The 26,015-nt window shown below is 41.6% G+C and overlaps 1 protein-coding gene across 3 annotated transcripts in view; it reads left to right on the plus strand.

Moving 5' to 3' along the window:
* si:dkey-112m2.1 (transmembrane protein 132C) overlaps window positions 1–26,015 on the plus strand; it is a 166,657-nt gene that overhangs the window by 80,179 nt on the left and 60,463 nt on the right. For all 3 annotated transcript variants that reach the window (XM_061801675.1, XM_061801676.1, XM_061801677.1), the window contains one exon: window positions 16,385–16,528. In XM_061801675.1, the coding sequence (XP_061657659.1) occupies window positions 16,385–16,528 (144 nt within the window). The remainder of the gene's footprint in view (window positions 1–16,384; window positions 16,529–26,015) is intronic.

Consider the following 26,015-nt stretch of genomic DNA (forward strand, 5'->3'; position numbering starts at 1 on the left):
GGCATTCTTCAGGTCTATCTACTGAGTTCTGCAACAAGGTCAAACATGGTGTCATTCTCTCAACAAAAAGCACAAGCGCCGATTCTAGTGCCTCAAATGATGCACTTGTTCCCTCTTCTTCATGTCTCACCAAAAGATTCCAGCTGTATAAAAATGGCTTAAAATGACATGTTGTGTCCCTCGACGCTTTGGTTTGTGTGACACTGTTGAAATCCACTGTCATTCATCCTCACCGTGATCCCCGCAGTGCAATAAAATGGTTTGTGGGACCATCGGGGTCCTGCAGGCACACACACGCACACTCACACACACCCAAAGCCACCTCAGGGAGCGCTCGACGAAGGGATCAGTACAAACATCCAGTGGGAGTCAAGGTGTTGGCGGCCCTGCTGTGTGGATTGATAGCAGTGCTTGGAGCAATAGTGCAGCTCGAGTGTTGTACACGCATACTGATGCTTAACATCTTAACTGATTTTTAAAATGTGAGAAATCCCCGCTTGCTCGTGATGGGGGTGTGGGGGGGATCAACGTATGTATACTTTCTTGTCTCTTAGCTAAGCAAACGTATTTCCATAGCGCATTTTTATACACGAGGTAACTCAATGTGCTTTACATGATTAAAGGCGTTTGAAAACAACGAGATAAAACATTTAAAATGGGATAACAACAATAAAAATGACAAAAAATATATATAAAAAAAGACAATTAAAAGCGCATACAGTGCAAGTAATATGATCAAAAAGTGGATATATTCTAAAAAGCATGAGAAAAAAAGAGTTTTCAACCTGGATTTAAAAACATTCACACTTGGGGTTGACCTCACCTCTGTTGGCAACTTATTCCATTTGTGTGCAGCGTAATAGCTAAATGCTGCTTCACCATGTTTGCTTTGGACTCTGCGCTCCACTATTTGACCTGAGTCAGTCGATCTCAGAACTCTCCCGGGTTTTTTCTCCGTGAGCATTTCTTTCATGTATTCAGGACCTAAATCATTTAGTGATTTATAGACCAGTAGCAAAACTTGAAAATCTATTCTAAGGCCGACTGGAAGCCAGCGCGAGGACTCTAGGTTTGGCGTTATATGCTCTGACCGCTTTGTTTGGGTCAGAACGTGAGCTGCAGCATTCTGAATGACCTAATATTTTTGGGGGTGGAGTCCAGTCAGAAGACCGTTACAGTGGTCAAGTCTACTTGAGATAAAAGTAGTTAGTGTGTGAAAAGTAGTTAGTGCGTGGTGTACTCCAAATTGACAAACAGAGCATGATACACATGTATCAATACTCATCTTTATGACGTGCCCTCATTAGCTTTCATTTTGTGATTTGTAACAATCAATGAGTTTAATGACTTTGATTGGGAAGGGTGCGTGAACTTGTCCTGTTATATGTAACCAATTTCACGTGAAGAAGAGACACTATAATGGGAGAACACAGATTCCTGCCAGTTTTGTGTTTCCTGACATTTTTTTCCCAGCCCAGAAGGGTTAAAAAAACACACACACGCTTATAAATATATAAAAACGAATGCTAGATAACACAATAGGCATGTATTTCTTTAATCCAATGTCATATACAGTACTCACATCCATTCACACAAGATGCAAAGGGGAAAAAACAAACTTGCCTTTCAAAAGCTAAAATTAAATGTACTAATTTATTAACATTTTAGTGGTTGACTATCAAAAAGAATCCGATTGCCCTTTCATTTCCAATTTCTGTCACTCATGACGTCATGCGCCCGCCAAACCTTTTTTTTTTTAACATTATTTTGAATCAAATTCCACGGGAATAATATATATATATATATATATATATATATATATTTTTTTTTTTTTTTTTTCTTGAAAGGTCATGTGAATATAAATTCTTCCTTCAGGCAACTGAAGTACTTGAGAGATGAAAAAAAAAAATGTAATTGCAAATCTGGCAAAGCCCACACGTTGATCAAAAATTATCCAAAAAAGGCAAACTTGTCACGACTGAAAGATGTTTTGGTCCCAATCTCATCTTGCGAGAACGACAGTCAAATTGGGGTGCTGCTAGCTCAACGTCATGCAGATTGATTTTGAAATTGTTGGGTGGCCCGTCTGCACAAAGCGGGAGGACGAATTGAACGAGCTTTAACTGGCGCCACGACAGCAGTGCCAGTCACATTATGGCCTACCTTCATATTTCCTCCCTTTATACTGGAAGCCGCTCATTTTAATTTTAATTTTAATTTCACCCTCTGTGCTGTTTGGCTGTTGTTCGGGACACACACGCATAGTTTAGCTTCGAAGTTTTGTCAATGAGGTTCCATCTATCCACCCATTTACTTGCTTTTGCCTTGTTTAGAGTCACGGACGGGCCTCGGCTGGTCACCATTTGCTCAAAGCCCACACCGTGACGAATAAAGATTCACACTCACATTGGCACCTGTGTAAAAAAATATGTTGGACCTGTCAGGCATTTGCCCCAATACTGGGATGAAAACCGAAATGCTGACATTACGGACTGGATCGTTTTGCATCCTCTCTCACTCTTCCAAAAGCTAAGCAGCAGGAAAGCGTATTGGTGTCCAGTCGATATCAATTATTGAAGCCTCAAATCATCACGACTGCTTCTCTTCCATTGGGTCTCGCACATTTTACCTGCTGCACGGATCATGACTCGTGTCCGTTCCCCAGCTCGTCATGTATTGAAGCCTACTGATGCGCGTAATGAAGTCCAAATGAGGCTAATGCACTGGTAGCTATATTTTAATGATCACACCTGAGTAGTTTTAGTACCATTTTATTTTTTTAAACCAGTTCAGTGTGTGCCCATTAAAGACAAATGCAATACTTACCCTTAACCAATGAGGTTGTTTGCATTGCCGTTTCTTTGAGAGGAAAATTTAGACAAAAACATTTGTAATGTCTTTAGTTAAAAGATTTATATAATTCACAAGATATGTGACTTAAAAAGTAAAAAAAAAACATTTCATGGTGCGATGTGTTAAAATGTTTTAAAAGAAAAAGCGTCAGAGTGACACCTCTTAACCTGTGAGGATCATTCAGTTTCTATGCAGAGTGAGTGCTCTGTATAGAGGATCTTCGCTGTAAAAGTATGAGCATGGTGCACATTAAGTCTGAGAAGAACTCATAACTACGTTGAATGTGTTCTAAACGTTTGAACCTTGGAAAACTTTTGTCTTTGTAAGCTTGAGGTCACAATTCTATTTTATTTGAAAGCTCGACGTAAATGAGGGATCGTTGATACAGCTATCGTTGTGTTTAACATAAATAAGCTAGCTACCTGTACTTTGCACAATGGCACACAGTCACACAGCGTAATGTATATTTTTCTGTATCTTTCAGTTACATTTATTAATTCTTTTTCCGTAAGAGACCTCCATAAAAGCAAGAAAAGAACGCCTTGTGCAGGGAGTTTCTTTATAAGTTCGTTGGCTGTCTGGCTTGCCGTAGTAACATGTCGTGAGGACAGCACAACAATTAAGATAATTTCTCCAAAACATCTCCAACCTATTATTGCTCCCGATTTCCAAATTCAATTTAGTTTTTCCCCCAACACTACTCGGCTCCACTCGAGCACAGCAATGTGTAAGCAACGCTGATAATTGGCAATCCTTCTCAAGCGCAATTTATTTTATTCGGTGTCTTTTGTCCAATCATTACAAACAGTTTGTGACACTTTCTGGGTGGGCAATGTCGCAAACGTTGTCTTTGCAAGGTTGTGCCCACCTCACTTGTCTCCCTGCCATAAATGTCACAGCATTAAAGTGAGAAGGTGTCACCCGTTTGCCAGGGCTTCTAGCTGGCTCAAACCAGATCGTAATCTCCCCCGCCCATCCATCAGGAATATTGATAATCCTCCTTGCCTGGACAGCTGAGTGACATGCAGTAACATTTGACCCCTGAACCTGATTACCTGGCTAGACCTCCGGCAGGCTCAAAGTGCTCATCGGCGGCTACGTCAGTCAGCCAATAAATCACTCGGCGATGAAGTCGGGATTGAGCAAACATTTAGTCTTTTTAGCCTCACTCAGCCACAGCGGCATTACGGCAGCGTTGGTGCTCCCAGGCTTATTCACGCTTTTGTTCTCAGATCCGTGCCCTCGTTCACCAACCCTGATAATTTGAACGCGTGATGAATAATCAGCCGACGGCAGCAAATGTGACTGAAATGTTTCAATTATGGCCAAAGATGAATTACAGCTGGGTGTACTATGTTGGGAAAGCTTTAATAATAACGTTATAGCACACTTAATTTGCAATTTTCTTTTCTTAAAGGGGAAATCCAGTGTTTGCATTAACAGTGTATCCAATAGGTCATGTAATATGTACCCTATTTTGACAATGTGATGTTAAATCCTCTCTCATTTAATCGTGTTTTGAGAAGATTTTTATCGACAATTACGAATTTTCAGGGGCGCTGCCATTTTCACGAGTCACATGATCTACGTGGGCGTATTTGACGTCTTCCGTGCCATTCCAAATGTTGGATTACATGGGACATCATTATGCCCAGCACTGATTTCTCGGATTTATCCTCATCTGATGACGAAATAGCAGTATCGGTTGATCGGGAAGAAGGAGGAATACTTCCATACAGATTTGAACCTGTGCCTGTAATTAATGTTGAATATTGGGATGGTTCTTCGGGCGGAATGACGCTGAGTCTGACTACTCGGAGGCTTACGCACGACATAACTGCGTGAACAAAGCCCCCCGGGAGGTTCGGGCCAGCAGCCGCACGGACGGTCTGATGAGCGAGCTCCGGCGGCGGCCGCGAGCCGAGGTTCCAGGCGGCGGCCGCGAGCCGAGGTTCCAGGCGGCGGAGGCCTTTCGCCCAGGACACCGAAGCTAGGCTGAAGGCCTCCTCCGCCACCGAAGGCAGGCCGCAAGCTCCGACGGTGGGCAGCGAGCCGAGCTTCGACGTCCAGGAAGCCCTTTAGCCCAGCTTCGGTAGTGGCAGAGGCCTTTAGCCTAGCTTCGGCATCTGGGGCTAACGAAGCGGGTGGCGGCGGGCCACGAGCCGAGCTTGTGGCAGAGGCCGTGAGCTAAAGGTCTCCGCCACCACCGAAGCTCGGCTAAAGGCCTCCGCCGCCTGAAAGCTCTGCTCGCGGCCTGCCGCAGTTCGTCAGCCTCCCCGTCATTCCCGTCCGAAGAACCATCCGCGGCTGCCGGTGCGGAGCTCCCGGGGGCCTTTGTTTACGCACTTATGTCCCGCGCGTAGGCCTCCGAGTAGTCACAATCAGCGTCATTCCGCCCGAAGGACCATCCGAATATTCAACATTAATTACAGCCACAGGTTCAAATCTGTATGAAAGTATTATTCCGTCTTCCCGATCAACCGATACCGTTTCTTCATCAGATGAGGATAAATCTGAGAAATCAGCACCGGGCATAATTGTGTCCCATGTAATCGAGCGTTTGGAACGGCACAGTACACGTCACATGCGTCCACGTACATCATGTGACCCGCGAAAATGGCAGCGCTGCTGAAAATTCGTAATTGTCCACAAAAATTTTCTCAAACCACAATTAAATGAGGATTTCGCATCACATTGTCAAAATAAGGTACACATTGTTAATGCAATGCACTGGATTTCTCCTTTAATAAATAGGGTATGGTATACTATTTAGGGTCTGTAAGATGACAAACACATAAAAGTGTGAATTATCAGATGTTTAGTATGACATCCCTGAATAAATGGAAAAAAAACAAAGACTTCATGAAGTTGTTCAACTTCTTTCTCTTTATCAAATTCCAAGCGTCTAAAAATAATGTGCACATTATTAAAACCCCTTCAGGCAACTTTGTAATTGGGCTAAACAGTTTAATTTGATTTTCATTTTTGCAACAGAGCTATTGGAATGTCCACGTGATCATAACAGCCTACAGGATCTTTGCTAATCTCTGCTTCCCATCCAACTGCAGGTTTACAAATTTACGATAATCTGTCGCACTTGGCGTCCTGAGATTAAACTGCTTGGCCCTCTTCTGCGTCCGTCCAAACATGGGATCAAAACCGGCTCATCCCTCCAACCCAGTGTCTAGCTGTCAACCCTAACATCAGTGATTCCCAACTGTGTTTTTTCTACTGTGCTTACCTCCTCTAAAAGTGGGTCGCAACTTGAACACGACGGGAAAATTCGGGCCCCAGGGTGACCACAGATGAGAACCAGTTTTACAGTCCAAGTTGCGTGCCAATCAAAACCACACAAACTCACCGGCGACAACATTAGGTAGACCTGTACAATCTAACGAGAGCCAAAAGTAGCGCACGCTAATATCCTGCACGAGGACACCTCCAAAAGAAAAAGTTTGCCGCAAACACGCTGAACTAAAAAGGCATGAAAATGACATACACTTGAAAAAAAAAAAAAAAAGTGGTAATCTAAAATCCTCTGGCTGGCCTCCAAATCCCATAACACATAACATCAAACGGGATCATCACATCCTAAATGTAGGCCACTACACTGATCATGTTCTTTTTTGCTTTTTTTTTTTTTTTTTTTTTGGTTATCTGATGGTGTAGTGGTGGGATCGGTTCCCGTTCAGTGATGGCGTCGATGTGCCCCCTGCGACTGACTGCCAACCAGTCGAGGGCAGACTCAGCGTTTTGTTCGAAGTTAGCTACGGTATTCCCGTGACCTTTGTGAGGATAAGCGGGTCGGAAAATGGAATGCACTTGTTGGACTGCTTTCATTCAAAACACACACACGGGCACACACACACATGCACATTAATCTGCTTGTCATTATAGTTAATATCTATCTTCTTGCTTCTTTCCTGGAAAATAATCTTTTCGTTTGGTCGCGCTTCGCCCTACGCCGTAACGAAAAGGCTTTTATCAGAAGATTGGCTGCATTTGGCTGAAAAATCATGACATAATTACAATTTTGTATGTTTCCATTTCTCTTCCTCTGTCAGTCAGGTTTTGGGCAATTTGTCTGTGCAATGATGTTGTATTGCCCGAAATTTGACAAAACTATTCCAGTAAGATCAAGAAGTCCAAATAATACTGCACTGCACACAAGTATCGTGCAAATATCAGAAAAATATGAATTAATGTAAATATTTTTCAGTACTTTCTCCTCCTTTGTCAAAATATGATTTTTACTTTTTCAAAGTAAATAAACACAACTGCAGACTGATTTGAGATCTCTCGGACTTATTAATGTGGCAGGGGATAAAAAAAAAAAAAATGGAAATTTTTGACATGGAGGAACACATACCAGGGAACATTCATGATGATGCAACAGATTCAAAGAAGAAAGTATTTTCAATCCAGAGCCCAATTTAATAAATTTGGCAGTAGCTGCTCCAAGATTGTACCATTTTGCAAATTGTCTTGTGTGACTAAAAACCACTGGGGCAGAGTTTATTGAAAGACAATTTAATTCTTCTGCCTGTCACGAAATGAAGAAAGATAGATCCTTTTTTTTTCGTGAAGAACTTTGTGCGAATTTTCTGTGGGCTGCTGATGATCTCTCTCGCCAAACTGCGTGACTGCACGGCGCAATCGTACGGCAAGAGTTGCCGCTGCTCGCGGAGCCGCTCTGGCTCCCCGTATCGCCCGTATTTGAAAAGTCTCCAAAAAGTCCAACGTTTCTTTAATCTTCAACCGTGCAACGGAATGTCATTCATCCGATGTAATGACTTACATCTCATTCATGAGAGGACCAAAAAAAAAAAAAAATCACTGCCAATATATTTCATTTTTTCGTGCCGTATCGCAACATTCATTTTGTTCTGTCGAAACACACATTGAGTTATGATTTCTAAAGAATCAAGGTTAGTTAATGCAGATTGGGTCTCTTTGGTACATCATGCCCTTGGGGACCGAGACTCTGTGAAATGCACGTTTGATGCCAGTAAATCATTTTCTGAACATTTGACTGTATTTATTTAACTTCATTCATCTGGACTACAAATATGTTTGTCAAAATATTTGCAGTAACCACGACATAATGATTGAAGTGATATATTGCAGGCGATTTATGTAAAGATTTAATTACTTCGCCACCGTCGTGAACCCAGGACGCCCTTCGTGACCTCGGCGCCATTTAAGGTTCCATTGTTTACCCGGTGAAACGAGACGGGTCAGGGCGCCCCCAAAAAGTTTGGGTCACGCTTCAGCGGATCCGCTCCGTCTGCTGTGCCCTCTTCAATCTGTTGGCGTTAATCTTGTCCTTGGTTTTGCAGACGCATTGCTACGCACCAGCACTTTTAACTAGCCCTGATAATGGCTGGAACAGCCTCAAACTCATTAATTGAATTAGCGGGCTCTTTATCTCAGCATCTGCCTCTGTCTACTGCCTGAAATACTCTCCGCCTACATCGGCTAATTGTCGATGACTGTCTCCGGCACAAAGCTAACGACGTACTACATTACTGACCGATGTGATGTTTACCTGTCCTTAGCCTCCGCTGTATAAATATTGGAGATGATGATTATTTTTAACATGAAGCAGGCGGGAGAGAATGAAACACAAGGTGGGCGACCATGCTAGTCAACGATTAACGCTCACTTTGGCACTTAATTGCAAGCGTTCTGCTTAATAGCAATGCCATCGCTCACTGGAGTCGAGCCCGTCGACTAACAAAAAAACACTAAAGTCGTGTTTTTGTCATTCTCTTTCACTAAAAGTGTGTCACACTTTCTGAGGGAATTAGTGTCGTCTTGATCATTCCAGTATTTCATCAGTTTCAGTTAAAGGAACCCTATGAACCCAAACACACACACAAATCAAAAGTGTGAAATTGTCGCAAAAAATGTCCGGTATGTTCCTTTAGTCAAAATAGCACAATGCACAATATAATAGCACAAATGCCCCTTAGCCATGTCCCACAAGCTTACAAAATGGCGAGTGAACATCACATGTCTGAAGTCGATTCTCTATCGCGTATTCCAGATAATATCGGGGGATGGTTTTTGCCAAATGTGTCAGACTTGTCCAGGAGAGTTCTACAGAGAGGCCTCAACTGTTTCGCGCAAGGATATGTACACAGAATTAAGATTTTGGACGGAGCAGGACGCAATGTCAGAGTTACGGCGAAATGTTGGCGAAGCAAAAATAGTTTGACGCCTCACAAACTTCACATTGAAATCCAACAGGATAAAATAGTAGAATCGTACTGCGCATGTAAAGCAGGTTGAGCACATTTTACTTGGAAAGATCACGAGTCATATCATTGTAGTCTTTGTAAGTGAGTGGGTGTATTCATTTGACATGACTCGTAATCGAACCCAATGGTCTGTCTTAAAACTCTGATGTGAAACAAATAGGCAAATAGACATTTCTCTCTCATGACGTGGCGCGTTTACGTATCAGTAACCCAACTCTTCGGCATTAAACATGACACACTTCATTCAGCAGGTCAGCGATACACTAACAAAGGGAAAGTTGTTCTGCGGCAATGTATAAAGCACTGATAATAATTTAATCAAACTCAGAGAAAATACTTCTCTCTCACTTACTTTCGAACATAGAGCCTTGTGTTAGTTGATATTGTCCACATTTAGTTGTACATGCGCTCTTCCGCGAGACTTAATCCATCGTAGACACTTCCTCAACTGTTTTTTAGGCTTTGGAAAATGAGTCAAGCGGACACTTTGTAACCTAGCAGGATATCTTTCATCAGAATTGCACGTTCTGAGGACCATTTTCTTCGTAACATTAACTTTTCCAAGCGCACGCTACTGACAACCAGCATTGCTTGTGGGACAATACGGCGAGAGGGGCGTGTCAAGCCAGGGGTTAAGACAATGCGGCTATCTGATTGGCTATTATTGTATGAGTGATTGACAGGTCGGCAAGGTCCATTAGAGTACACGAACAAAGCTCTGTCATCACTCATGTTGAAAGCAGCTATTTTTCAGCAGGGAATGTTCTGGCTCAACTGTCTGGTAGGGGGTGTGCAAGTGTGACTTTGTGTTCCCAAGATGACTGCTGTACTTTATGCAGAGATTGCTTTTCTGATTGCAGTTGCCATGCGTGTGATGTTGCACTTTGAAATCCTAACCTGTCATTACATGAAGGTTATCAGAAGCCAAGGGTGACAAACCCTATGCAACGTTTGCTCAGCGCAAAAGTCTTTTCATGTAATCTGGTTTGCTCGCGAGAAAATAAAATGGATCCTCATCAAGGTTTGCCGATCTTTAAATTAGCCCGATTGTGACCTACCAATCGGGCCAAAATTTGAACGATTTCCTTCTACATTTTCCGACATAGGCATGAAAGTTTGGCTTGTTGTCTGTGTCACATTTGAAGAGCGGGCTGGCGTTACATAGATTTGAATAATATACAAGCAATTAAAACAAAAATTTTCCATGTCCCCCCCCTTTGGAGACTCCCAAGAAAGAAAGCAGCTTGTATATGAATGAGCTGCGACTAATCTCACAGCAGTTATCCCCTTCATCCATCTCGAGCTTTGTTGGAGTCGGCCGCCGATGCAGGAACCAAAAGTGGTTTCTTTGTGACAGCGCAGATACCAGAGCAATTGTTCCCACTTCCATTTATCTCTCCAAAAGGGCAGCTCAATGCGGCGGCCCCACTCTGTGCCAGTGTGTTAACTTTATATCAGATACAGACACGGGCCGTTGTGTGCGTCTGCGGATGTTTGCGGGTGCTTGAAGATATCCGCTTCCCTCTGTTCGCCGGTCTGGCTTTTGTGTAATGAGCTGCCATCTTCTCAATCTTTGAACAAGAAACCATTAACCTTCCATTTGTGCCCCTTGGGCGAATTTGTTTTGCTCCAAAATTGTTTTGCAATTTCACTGTGCCGTTATTAGGATAGCAACTTGTTTATAAATGTAATTAGCGCATCTATTTGGAGGTTGTTTTGCATTTTGCTTCCCATGAAATGGTTATCATCTGAAACATCGGAAAAGTCAAAGTAGATACGACAAATGTAGACAGCCTTTAGTGTCATTGTGCTGTCAAGCTCCTCCATAAATAGTAATAATAATAATAATTTAAAAAAATGTTCCAATATTTGATATTTTCACCGAGATGGCAGCCAAACACGTTTGCCCAAATGAAGCTCCTCAATTCCCTTTAACATGGTTGCTCAGCACCGAGATTCTCCAAGGTGGCAGCAATGTAGAACGATTGTCTAAATAAAGCACTTCAACATAGTTCCTCAGCATCAACATGGCACAAAACCACTTCGCCTGAGCACAAATAATTGAATTTTTCAGTGAATCATTATTGATGGGTGTATATTTAAAGAATGAATACTGTATTTTCCGCACTATAAGGCACACCGAAAAGCCTTTAATTTTCTCAAAAGCCGACGGTGCACCTTATTAATCCGGTGCGCCTTATATGTGGATCAATATTGAGCCTTTAGTCCAGCTCCATCTAATGGATGCCTAACGTAACCCCAACCGCTACTATAGCGTGTATTCTAAGCGCCTTATAATGCGGTGCGCCTTATATATGAAAAAAGTTTTAAAACAGGCCATTCGTTGAAGGCGCGCCTTATAAAGCGATGCGCCTTATAGTGCGGAAAATACAGTGAGTAAATCTGAAAATATGTGATTGCACAAATGCCGGACCACAAATATGAGAACATTCGCTCTGTATGGTTATGTGTAATAACCAGCCTTATCATCCTCATTTAACATCATTTTGTCTTTATTCACAGTCTTAAGTTTCCATAATTATGTTTGACGATCAGTCAAAACAACACAAATTACTTTTGTAATGAACAAAAACAATCAAATGTCGTATTTAAGTAGTTCAAAGACTGCTGCATTTTTTTTTTTTATGGAGATGCTATGCCTTCATCTAATGTGTTTGGCATTTTAACGGATAAAATCACTAAGTAAGGATTGCATGTACAAAAGTTAGAAACTTTCCCTGTAAATGTATCCATCCATCCATTTTCTGAGCTGCTTATCCTCACAAAGGTCGCGAGTACACCCTGTACTGATTGCTAGCCAATCGCAGGGCACACGGAGACAGACAACTGTCGCACTCACAATCACACCTTGGGGGAATTTAGAGTCTCCAATTGATGAATGGTTTTGGGATGTGGTAGGAAACCGGAGAAAACTCAACGCAGGCACGGGGAGAACATGCAAACTCCACACAGGCGCGGCCGGGATTTCAATCCCGGTCCTCAGAACTGTGAGGTCTACATTCTTGCGGGGGGAAAAACTATTACTACTATTACTTATTGGATTATATTTTCTGTCTTTTGGGGTTTTTACACATGGATTCATTTTTCCAAGAATTCTTAATGCCCGGAGGGGGTGGACACCTGTCTTGTATTCCAGCACTTCAACAATTAAATTAAAAGTTCTTCTGGTCTGTCACTCTTGCTTCAGTAGGTGCTTTCAAACCCACGCGAACGCATTGTCATAGGAAACATTAACCATGAAACACATTTTTAAAAATGACACTCAACGTGACATTTAGCCTTTTTACTAGAAGTTATTAATTCAAGTTTGGTTGATGACACACATCGATTGAAAGATCACAGAAATGTTAATAATAAAAATAAACCCGAGTTCGTATAAGTCCATCTCCACAGATTGTTGGTGTTTCTTTGACCTTTTTTCATTGCTGGCTTTAAACACACAAAGTACAAGAACAATCGGAGCAAAGGTCCAAAGGTCTTAATCCTACACTTGCTTATTTTATTTTATTTTATTTTATTTTTTTGCATAAGTACTGATAAAACACACACAAACACACACTATGATAAGAAGCCTTCACTAGTTTATGTAAACGTGTGTATTTACATACAAAACCCTTGGTCAGTCTTTGACTTTATCAATAATTGTGTATATTCCCGTTGTGTACAGTACATTCATATTAATGTGCACCAGTCTTTCATTCGGCACGTGAGAAGCATGCCCGGGAGCAAGGTGACTTGCCGACTTACTATTTGGGCAGCTGCCATCCAAGCGTGTCGTTAGCGAGGGGACCGTCGCTTCTGTCGTGCACTCGTGTATAAATACTCATAATCAGTGACGCACGTTTTCATGGAATTAATCATGCAACCCCTTGTGCTGATGCATGTGAAAAGAGGACCTCTCTTCGAATCTCAGCCCTTTACTGTCTGCGCCCTCGCTCCGGCAGAGGCAATCTCATTACGAGCTGCCGCTTGATCATTTAGCGCTTATGCTCATGGGCTGCCCGTGCTTGCCCTGATGTGTCACGATGGAGCGATAATGTTTTTGCCTCTACTGTGGACGACCGCAACAAGGATATGCATTTTTCATGCATGTTTTTCCTCTGCGAGTCGACCAGCATATTCCTCCCCTCACTTTGGAGACGCACGACGAGGCACGGTGTCGCACATTGCTTGCTCACTCTGGTTGACACTTGTTTCCTGCTACAAACACACGCATGTGATTTATTGCAAATTGCGATCATCATGCTTAATGACATCCTGCCAACCTATTTGGATTCTCCGATGGAGGGGCGTAGTTATCAATTAAGAGATGAATTAATATGATTGTTAGGGTGAGAATCGGCACCTCCAAACGTGAGGCCACGGTCGTCGGTCGGAGTGCGCTCTTCAAATCGTGGAAGAGATCCTTGCCTAAGTGGGGGGACTTCAATTGTCTGGGGGTCTCATTCATGGGTGAGGGGAAAAATAGAGTGGGAGATCAACAGGGTGATAAGTCCACGGTCTCCAGTGATGCAGAGTCTGCGTAGGTCGGTCGTGGTGAAGAAGGACCTAAGCTGAAAGGCAAAGCTCTCAATTTAACGGCCGCATTATGTTACCACCGTGACCACGAGCTGTAGGTCACGATCAAAAGAAAAAAAAAGATCACAGATGCAAGCAGCTGAAATGAGTTTTCTCTCCGGGGTGTCTGGACTCTCTCAGGTTGAGAAGCTCAGTCATCCAGGTGAGGTTCAGACAGAATTCAGCCAGAGTTCTCGCTCTACGAGTGGAGCCATATGAGGTAGCTTGGGCAACTGGATAAGATGCACCCTGGGTCCCTCCCTGGTGAGGTGTTCTACGCGTGTCCCACCTGGGGATGACGCAGGGCATGCGTCTCCTTCCTGGCCTTGGAACACTTCCCCAGAAGAGCTGGAAGAAGTGCCTGGGGAGAGGGAAGTCCGGGCTTTTCCACTTTGGTTCCTGCACTGTGATCTGACCACGATATAAGCAGAAGAAAATGGATGGATGGACAGATTAGTTGTTCATTTATCTTCTCGAAATTGATGGAAAATTGGGGGGATTTACTTGGCAGGTGGTGTTTTTCAGAACCATGGCTTCTATGACAACCTCAGTTTAATTCTCTAACAGTTTATATACAATGACTGATTTTGTTTTTCGAGAATTTTCACACAACCCTTTTTTTCCCCCAAGATTCTTTATGTACGACGGAGTGGAACTGCATGGATTTGAAGGGTTGGTTCTAATAGCGTGCTTCTTAAAATACAACAAACATTTCACAACATCAATGCATCTGACTTGTTTAAGAAGTCAGCTAACAGCTTCGACTCTAGGGTTAGTTAAAACAAGACTTCAGCTCTTTAGATGATCAGCCCCCTTGTAGTCCTTCACCAAAGCTAAGTATGCGAGTCAGTGATTACTTTGCTGTAGAAAAGGTGGGCTTTGAAAAAAAAGGAGGCCAGGCGGCAATCAGCGCTCTCCTTCTCCTCCATGCCAACATGCTTTATCTTGTTCGTCAGGAGCAGTCAGCGACGTGAGTTATTATCACATCTGTCGCCTGGATACCATCAAAGAAACCAAGTTGAACACGGAGGATGAGATGGCTGTGGTTATATCATTACTTTCCATTAAGGTTGAGCTTCTTTTACTTTTGTGTCTTTTGCAGCCCCCCGAATAAGGGCAGACTCAAATTATTTAAAAGTGGAGCGGGAAAACGCCCACCATTCTTTTTGGATGAAAAGGCGTATCATAGTCCTCACTGTTGTTGTTCCAGTTCTTTTTCTTCATGAGCCTCAGCTGTCTGTTCCATCTTTTTGACGACCTGAGATAAAATGCTCTTTTTGTGGCGGCAAAATAATGCCAATTTAGAAACGGTCAGGATGGAACATTACATTTGGAAGCATTTTCCCAAATGTAATGTTGAGATGCAATGCGTGGATAGTTTCGTGTTTTAGCAAACATTTGACATAAGAGCACTAGATGGTGCCGGCGCCAACTTCACAACAAACAATTCTTCTTCCAAAAGCATTAAAATAAAAAAATTAAAAAATGAGACCAAGCGCTTGCTTCAAGCTGTTTATTTTGTGCTAAGAATGTGCATTCATAAGTGGTTATACGTGGATATTTTAACATTAAGTCTGCAGCAAAACATGTAGATGGACAATAAAATACTAAAAGGAGTAATACTTCAGTTTACTGAGCAGTTGTAACTGTCTCCTACATGTATATCAGTATGGCTGTACTATACTGCCCCCTGGTGGCGTAGGAGCACACACCAGTGAGATATCCGAATTCATCATGATGCATGAATTACTCATTTACATTCTTCATTGTTATTACTGTTTTGGGTTTTTTTTAGTTGTTGTTTATAAAAAAAAAAGTCCTAGACCATAGTGTGATATTTTCTTACTTAAAAACATTTTATGTTGTTTTTGGTGTTTCATGTGTGGATGCAACAGATTACTGGAATTAATTGTTTTCAGTTAGGAGCGTGGTCAAGGAAGAAATCAAATTCATTCGTCAAGGTACCAGAGATAATATCGAAACCTACTTACTGGTCTGGCGTTCTTATTGAAGTGTCATCTGATCACCTGCATTTTCAAGCGCAAAGTTTAAAACAAAGTAAAATGAGTATTTGTAAACATGGACTTTTTATTGCCTCCCTGCTTCAATTTGCCAAATGAGTAACCTAATTAATGTCTGAATGGAGCTCTCATAAAAAAATTGTCATGTTGTCCCAAAATGGATGCGGTCCAAGAATAGAAATAATTTTTGGCTGCTGTTCGATACTTTTTGCATGAATTAAGTTTTTATCTAATCAAATGTGTGTAACTGCTGACTTCATGTCTTCATTTAGATAGAGAGGAGGAGTTTGTGTGCGTGGAGTGAGTTTTGTGCCTTTTTGTATGTGGATGTCGAGCAGCTTCGGTCCGATAACTGTCTGTATCTTGCACAGCAACACGTTTTCAACACAAAGGGTCGGTAGAAGTGAGGTTCTGGTGTCAAATGTGACATTTGACACAATCCCCTGACACAGTCGCGCTTACTGTCTCTGATACTTTATTTGAAGGTGACAAATTTGCGAGGTGACCATAACTCCCGATCCTGCACCAGGAGCCTACTTAACACACAGGACCAGGACCAAGAAAGAGGCTTCTAAGACTGTCACAGAATGCCTCGCGAACTCTTAATATAATTGTTTCACCCGATTTGGTGTATGTTTCCTTAACCTCGTGAACTGGTTTGTTTTCCAGGGTGAAGCTGAAAGATGGTGTAGCCTTCCTGGGGGCCAGAACCAGTAACCCGGTATCGTGGACGGTGAGTCAGGACGTCAGAAGCGAAGGTCACAGAGTCGTCACCCTGCACTGCCGAAGGAAGGAGAACAGCTTCGGTCAAAGGTACGTAAGGATGACCTCGTCTGCTCCATTAATCGATACGAGCAGGAGATACCCAAATGCCAAGACTACTGCAATTTGTGAGTAGCTACAAAAAAAAGGCAGCGTGACTCTGCCTTAATTCCTTGTCTCAGTATACAAATATAACTTCTAAGGTGTACGGAATATAATGTCAAATTAGTAAGGACACAATCACTTAATCTGACGCAGTCATTTAAAGACCAAGTACTCTATTTTCATAGATGGTTCATCTATGGTGGCCCGCAAACGGGTGGACAATGTAACAGTTTAATGGCTGAAACTCAGTCCAAACTTAGGCCTGCTCACACCAAGTTTAGGTTCTGGCCCAGCTGAACTAATGCGATTCTGGGTGAACTTGATTGGGGCACATGCAAACAGATAGCTAAGATTGTGAAGTTGATGTCTGGCGTATTCCATTCATAAATATTTGAACAGCGGCATCAAACCCTATCCATTATTGTAATAATGATTTCATTGAACCCATTGTTACCGTTATCAATATATTTAAATCCTCCCACTGAGCCGGCACATCTATGGGATGGAGTTTTGCTCTGATTGTGGTTGCAGGCTTCACTTTGCAGATATGTCATCCATTTTTCTGTCATCCACATGTGCAGGTCTACTTGCAGTTTCGCATAAATGTGCGTTACGGGCTTTGATCTCCCAGACTCGAGCAAATCAGTTTCTTTTTGTGGGTAAACATGGTTGTCTGCGTTGCTGCATATCAAAGACTCAATGCGCCACATTTAAAGGGAATGAGAGGAGCCACTTTGATCGGACATGATTGAAATCCACTGCGATCACTCCCACAGCAACAGACCCCTCCCTGCGTCAGTTTCACACGAGTCACCAGAATAGCGCCGTACAGCTATGGACGGCAGATCCACCTCAAAGTTTGAGGTTTGATTCCGGCCTTCGTGTGTGGAGCTTTGAATTCTCTCTCCGGGTGCTTCGGCTTCCTCCCACATCCCAAAACATGGTTTGTAGGTTAATTGAAGACTCTATATTGCCCTTATCCATGATTGGGCAACATTGGTTACAATTTGCATGATTTTTTTGGTCTAAAAAGGCTCAGCCTACGCCATGTACTTGTGGCTACTCAATCACAGGGACGCTTAGACATGAGACATTGAGTGGTTATTGACTCCAAAGTGAACAACCACGCTAGCTTTATATAGCACTTTTGCTTTTTTGGGGCACGGGGGGGTCAAGCCAATGTGCTATTATCCGAACGGAATAACCTGTTATTTTCCGGGTTTAATATCCATCAGGATTATTACCCAATACTGATTTTGATGACATGCATTTGAAGTCATACAGTTAAAAAGTTCATTCTCATCTATAAAAAAGCAATGAGCCTAAAAGCAATGTACACCGTTATTCATCGAGGATGCAAGAGCCAGAATAACTTACATTTGAGATCCTATGTATATGCAATAAGCGAGGTACATTTTGTCCAAGTGAGGGATCTACACATGAATAAGTGCCCCGAGAAGTTGGGGGCGCACCTTGACTTCACCGTTCTGCGCTTCACCTTAATCCTATTCAGCAGCTAGTCACAAATGCCATGGGAGGAAAAAAAAAAAAGAAAAACCTAGTGTTTGTGCTTAAAATACATTCAGTCATCTTTCAACTTCAACTGCTGTGATGTTCTTGTGGGTTTGCAGACGACGACAGCGTTGAATGTCATTTACATGCATCTCTCTCAAAGCCCCTCTGGGGAGACTTTATGAGTCACGGTGTACGCGGCTGTTCAAATGAAGGTCAGACGCGTTGAACCTGGTATTGTGTCCTGACATCCTTTTTTCTTCGCCAACAAAAGACTTCCTCAAGCAATGAGATGGTAATGTGACATCCAACAAAAGCTTGTGCTTTTTTTTCTTAATCATTTGTTCAGTACGGCCGGAAAAAGATTTTCTTTTTGATCAAATTGTAAAAGGTACTCTAGATAGCACCAAAATGTACCATACAACTTTTCCCTTGATCAATCAAATAATAATCATAATTTTCAAATATTATTTCAATTCAATCAATTAGGATGATATATCTTTGAATGTCCATATTGTACAAAACAAAGGAGTTTTGCAGTAGCGTGTCGTGGACGAAGCTAACGTCCTACCCAACATTGTGGTGTTTTTCTCGAGACTGCAAACCCGTTGCGATGAATCAGCAGAGAGCCGCTTGCTGACTGCAGCCAATCAGTCCACTTCATTGTGCTTTAAAACACACAAAGAAACGATCCATTCCCCACAATGTGTCAATGACCCACTAACCCATTCATTATTGTACTGCTCTAAGATGAACTGAACTGTTCGTCTTGATGATTTGCACAGTTTCACGAAAATGATCCAATCATGCAACATTTGAAACCTTTTTTGTCTAGTTATAGCTTTTATTTCTTCATTTCTAGTACTGAAAATAGTTCATTTGTCCTAGAATAATTTATTGCGTCAGTGTATATATATATATATATATATATATATATTTTTTTTTTTTTTTTTGCAGGGAATCTGGCTTAAAACGGACATATTTTGTGAAGGGGGCCCTTTCTAGAAAAATCCATGACAAAACCAAGCTGTTTTTAAAGTGAATTTGACATATATATTCTATATCCATGTTAGAGAGTCACTCTGTAGCGATGTAAATAGAGAAAATACAGGACCTTTAACAAGGCAAATGGAAATAGGATTTATGAATGGGTACATGGAGTAAATTTACATGAGGAAAGGCCATCACATGACCTCCAGATGTAGTGATGATGGATTCTATCTATCTATCTATCTATCTATCTATCTATCTATCTATCTATCTATCTATCTATCTATCTATCTATCTATCTATCTATCTATCTATCTATCTATCTATCTATCTATCTATCTATTTATCTATCTATCTATCTATCTATCTATCTATCTATCTATTTATCTATCTATCCATCCATCCATCCATGGCTTTTCTTTTGAACTTGTCCTCATTCATGTCACAGATGAGCCAATGTTTCCGAGGTTATTTTTGGCAAGAGGCAGAGTACAACCTCGACTGACAACCAACCAGTCACAGGGCACATAGGAAAAACAAATTCTTCTTCCTTTTCTTTCGGCTTGTCCCGCTAGGGGTCGCCACAGCGTGTCATCTTTTTCCATCTAGGCCTATCTCATGCATCTTCTTCTCTAACACCCACTGTCCTCATGTCCTCCCTCACAACATCCATCAACCTTTTCTTTGGTCTTCCTCTCCCTCTTTTGCCTGGCAGCTCCATCCGCAGCACCCTTCTACCAATATCCTCACTCTCTCGCCTCTGGACACGTCCAAACCATCGAAGTCTGCTCTCTCTAACCTTGTCCCCAAAACATCCAACTTTGGCTGTCCCTCTAATAGGCTCATTTCTAATCCTATCCGACCTGCTCACTCCGAGCAAGAACCTCAACATCTTCATTTCTGCTACCTCCAGTTCTGCTTCCTGTCGTCTCTTCAGTGCCACCGTCTCTAATCCGTACATCACGGCCGGCCTCACCACTGTTTTATCAACTTTGCCCTTCATCCGAGCGGAGACTCTTCTGTTACATAGAACACCAGACACCTTCCGACAACTGTTCCATCCCACTTGGACCCGTTTCTTTGCTTCCTTACCACGCTCTCCATTGCTCTGTATTGTTGACTCCAAGTATTTGAAGTCATCCACCTTTGCTATCAAATTAAAACAAGCATTCAAAATTAATCAACCTAGTATGTTATAGTATGTTTTGGGAATAGAGGAGGGAATTTGGGGAAAACCTATGAAAGCTCAGGGAGAACGTGCAATATCCCCACATCTGGACTGGGTACATCTTGTCTGTGAGGCAGACATCTAAACCAATCTTGCCCTTGATAAAGATCCCCTAACCAGCCCTGTCAAACCTGCAAGTCATGTGACGTAACGTGCAGAAAACACAGAGAGGGGAAAAAAAGAAGATTGGCAGAGTGGGGCACGTCTCTAATCAATATTCAGTGTGAGTGTCCGACTTGTGTGAAGCAATCCCAATATATGAGATCAAATTGGGTTCGACGTGGCCAGCTATGTGGCCTCACAGCAAAGTGCCTACAATCGTTTGCTAATGTCTTGAATTTGTAAAATTAACTGCATGTTTCTGTGTGACAGTTCTGCAATTTTACATTAGTAATCGGAACCTCGGTGTCATTTCCTGCCCAGAACAGAAAAGCCATCATTCAGGTTAAGTACCAAAAGATCCAAATTAGCCACCACTTGAAAATTTGAACAGTGGCAATTGTGATTTTGTAAAAAGGGGTTGAAAAGACTTACGGGTGTTTGCAATATCTTTTAGAGGTTCAAATTACTCATCACTTTGTCACATGTCTCGACTTCCAAACGACCACGTTTATGACTACTTAGTCCTCGTGAAGACTTTTTTTTCTTTTTAATACCACATACATCACAAAAGCACTTGTTGCTTTTCGCAGGTGCCAGTAAGGTAAATAGCTTGACTGAAGAAATAAACACTATATTTAAAATATAACTATGTAATATCACTTGTTGATGATATATTTAGGTTTTATGACAGTAACAGTTCTTAAAAAAAAAAAAAAAAAAAAAAAAGGTAGTTGATCAACCAACTCTCGTCCTCTTTTCATAAAGTAGCTGCTGTAACCCAAAAAAAAAGCTTAGCAATTACTTGTCATCAACCAGTCGACATCGACTTGACGTTCATCTCATTAGTGCCACCTTAAAATGATCTGAAGTCGTGCAGTCTCTAGTTTTGGAAAAAGACAAGTGCTCGGGAACGAGCTAATGACTCAGGTCATTTGAAGCTCATTTTGTTTGCAGTAAAACCTGCACGATGACACTGAGTTTAAGTGCGAGATGAGTGACATAAATGGCATTGGCGCCATCGCACAGGGGACAGGCCTCATAAGTTTAATTGTGAGAAGCATTAAAGGAAGGCGAGCAATCACCGGGAAAAAGTTGAACAAGGTGTGACAGTTCTCAGGCTGACCAGGTGTCCTCTTTTAGCCTCAACACATGACAATTTTATATTGCACTACAACTGTCTTTGTCTTTAACTTTCACATTTTTTGATAACTCTAACTTATCCCTTACCCCAACCCTAACCCTAAACCCTAAAATGATAGATATATACATATGCCCTTCCCCTGGACCACTTTCCCCAGACCCTAACCCTAATCTTAGGTCAACTTAACGTATGCCTTTCCCCAAACCCTTCCCTGACCTTACGTCCGCCTACTGTACCTTTTGCCTAACTTTAAGTCCACTTACCTGTTAGCCCTAACCCTAGTCACTTACCTGCGGCCCTAACCTTAGTTATTCCATGATCCGTACTTTCTTTTTACTATTGCCTTCCCCCAAACCCTCACCCCCAGCCCAAAGTCCATTTAAAGGTAACCCTAAAGTCCACTTCCCTTTTTCCCCCAAACACCTTTTCCCACATAAAATTTCGGGACGGACATGAAGTCCTCCATTTGACAAGAAGACGTGGACAAGACGTCTCCAGGTGAGTAAACTGCGCCTGAAGAAGGCTCCAAGAGCCGAAACGTTGACATAGGCTTACGGATGATAATTTATAATTGATTATTCTAAGTCTGGAGGTTGGTTGGAACTAAATTATTTACTAAAATGGAAGGAGGTAGGCACACATAATTTGTTCAATTGATTACATCTAAATTCTAAATTTCATATATAAATAAATAAATAAATAAATAAATAAATAGTTTGGCTTCCCGGGGAAATTTTCCATCAGGTTCAAGGTGTGGGTATCTTTACTATTATGTCAAGGAGGGGCCGTGCACCTCCCATGTAAGTCTCGTGATTCTGATCATGGTTGAGACTGGCGGGGTTCATCCTTCATTGCCTATCCCTAAACCGTAGCCCTAACCCCAACTAACCTACTAACTAACCCTAACCTAAAAAAACATTTTGTATGGGTTCCTTTAATGCATCGAAGTATTGGAATTCAGTCTACAGTACCGACATACTACGTTTTCAAGAGTACTGACAGAGCACAGTGAACTAGTTTGCTCAATTACAGCCATAATTAATTTTTCATTTGATTGTTTTACATGGTTGAAAGTGTTTTTTTTTCATGCAAATATTTACTATCATTTATTGATCCCAAGAGCGACCTTGTGCTGTTCATATTAGCTTTTTTGTTTTGCTACAAAAATGCATCGTCATTTGGATTATGTCACCGCATGGGAACGGAACATCTTCATAAATCACCAATGAGTTCCGAGATTATGATGCTTAAAGATAAGATCTTGAGGCAGTTGGATTGGTGCAATTTCGCAAATCCTTTAAACAAGCTCGGAGCCGATATAACTGACGGCGGTCAAAACAAAACAGCACCACGCAGTTTACTTTGATGAGACAAAAGCCCACAGCTGCAGGTGTGTTTGCATGTAAAGTGCGGAATTCAAAAATGGGTCGATGCTTGTAAACAATGGCTACCCTGAAGAGATGAATGTATGCTGCTTGTGTTCGAATTTTCAAATTTACAGATGCCTCCTAAGAAAACCTACAGCCTGCAAATCATTATTTTCATATAAACAATTACTGTAATTAAGACATTTTGATTTTACAACTGTTCCATGTAATTACAAAACCACTCAAAAAGCCAGTCATCAAGGGAAATGCATATCTTCAGAACTTATTCATTTCACACTTTTATATTATTTCAATCTGTCCTTGTCCTCATTTTATAGGTAGTTTTGTACTTTACACTTCCTTTTTTTCCCAATTTAATCATTTTTGTTCACCACCAGGGGTCCAATGACATTTTAGCAGACAATAGTACAAGACTTTGTATTACAAAGCACTCTGTACTGTTGTCTATAGCAATGTGTAAGAATAGCACACAAAATGTAAGTTCCAGAAGTGATTTGCGTTCATATATTTACTTTAATAGCATAGCTATGTAATGGACTGTGATTTGTTGCGACTTCAATTTCAGTTACGTCTTAAACCACGGACACTATATGTCATTGTTTGTGAAAATATAGCAAGAGTATATGTGAAAAAAGGCATATTATTGAGTTATCATACGCTATGGTGATGGTGTTATTCATCTTCTCACATATTGTTGAAGGAATATTCATGAATGCGTAATAGAATGAATTGCCTTTGGTGCTCCATTGGCCCATATCTGACCAAGGCCCCACATAATGGCATTGTCATCAATGGTGGATCTCTTTATGGTTTCTACATTGTAATATTTTTGCCTTTTGGATTCTCTATCGCGTATTCCAGGTAATATTGGTGTATGTTTTTTTTCCAATTGCATCAAATTTCTCCAAAAGAGGTCTACAGAGAGGTCTCAACTATTTCACACAAGTATATATATATATATATATATATATATATATATATATATATATATATATACGGAATTACAATTTTGGACACAGCAGGACGCAAAGTCAGAGTTACAGCGAAATCTTGGCAATCCATGCAAAAAAAGTTTGACGCCTCACAAACGTCATATTGAAGTCCAACAGGATAAAATAGTGGAATCGCACTGCGCATGTAAAGCAGGGTGAGTACTTTTACTTCACAAGTAATATTCCCAAGTAATATTGTAGTCTTTATAAGTGAGTGGGGGTATTCATTTCACTTGGCCCGTAGTTGAACCCAGTGCTCTATCTTAAAAGTCTGATGTGACACAAATAGGCAAATTGGCATTTCTCTTGCATGACCTGGCGCTTTTACGTATCACGAACCTGACTCTTTGGCATAAAACATGACACACTTGATTCAGCAGGTCAGTGATACACTAAAAAGTGAAAGTTGTTCTCCTGCAATGTATAAAGCACTGATAATAATTCAATCAAACTTAGAAAAGATACTTCTCCGTCACAGCCTTGTGTTTGTTGATATTGTCCACATTTAGTTGTACCTGCGCTCTTCCGCAAGCCTTAATCCATCGTAGACACTTCATCAACTGTGTTTTAAGCTTTGGAAAATGAATCAAGCGGGCCCCTTGCAACCTAGCAGGATATCTTTCATCAGAATTGCACATTCTGAAGACGATTTTCTTCGTAACTTTAACTTTTCCAAGCGCACGCTACTGACAACCAGCATTAATTGTTGGACAAGATGGCAAGAGGGGCGTGTCAAGCCAGGGGTTAAGACAATTGGGCTATCTGATTGGCTATTATTGTACGAGTGATTGACAGGTCGGAAAGCTCCATTACTTGTCTTTTGTGAAATGCAGTTAAAGTCTTGTTTTTCATACGACACGCGCAGCCAATATGACCGCTTTATCCTCTCCGGGCTTTCTGGGATTTCATCACCCCGGCGTGCCCGTAGAGACTCTTCAGACGCCAATCCAGCATATTTCAGACAAAAATGCTGATCGCCATCACAAAAAGTTTACGGTCAGCAGTTTTATTTGAGGGTATATGTGAGCAGACGGCAAGGATTGCAGCGTGGTTCTTGTATGCCCTAACAAAATATTGCAAAAAAGTGGAGATGAACGATTAAGGTTATATATGTGTCACGTTTACCTTTTGGGATCAAAAAAAAAAAAAAAAAATCACTGCTTAGAGCAACGGCCCATTTTGTCTTGAAAAAAATTGAATTTTTTTGCCCATTCAACTCAATGAAGATGATCCATTTCACAATGTTAATTATATGTTATTCTCTGCACACAGCAGTAGCATTTAAAAAAAAGAAAAGAGCACATCCATGCTATTATTAATCCACAATATGCTTTAAATGTTTCCCGAATTTCCCCTGTTAAGAATTACTCACCTGAGCCATTCATGAATACTAATAGCACCCAGGGAGTATTCACATTCAGCACGTAATGCAATGTGCATTATGTTGTGGCAAAACGTATCACAAGACGGATCAACAATAAGTAATCAAAGTATTTATGTTCCTCCGGAGGCTTCGGTCTGAAGCATATTTATCCACAAGCAGCTCGCTGCTTGACCGCTCGGGGTCTCCGGGCGGTAATAAAGCAAGCTGATGCATTATGAATGCGGCCCCTCGGTCATCGGACAAAAAGCACCTGCTCGGTAAGGAAGATGAAATGGGTCAATTAAAGCGTCTTGTTCCCAGTTAGCAAAACAATGCAGTCGTCTTATCAGGTCAACTGGATTCTTTCGACTGTGTGAATTTCGTGCGCATAACGAAACTCGAGCGCAAGTGTTTTGGTTGTGATGACAAAAAATGCACACTAAGGACCTGAGACATGTCAAATAAATTTCAATGCTGTAGGTCCGATCCCGGCCCCACCTGTGTGGAGTTTGCATGTTCTCCCCGTGCCCGTGTGGGTTTTCTCCAGGCACTCCGATTTCCTCCCACATCCCAAAAACATACATTATATGGACACTCTAAATTGCCCGTAGGTGTGATTGTGAGTGCGGCTGTTTGTCTCAATGTGCCCTGCGATTGGCTGGCAACCAGTTCAGGGCGTTCCCCGCCTCCCGCCCATTGACAGCTGGGATATGCTCC

This window comes from Syngnathoides biaculeatus, chromosome 17, assembly GCF_019802595.1.
Source record: "Syngnathoides biaculeatus isolate LvHL_M chromosome 17, ASM1980259v1, whole genome shotgun sequence".
NCBI lineage: Eukaryota > Metazoa > Chordata > Actinopteri > Syngnathiformes > Syngnathidae > Syngnathoides > Syngnathoides biaculeatus.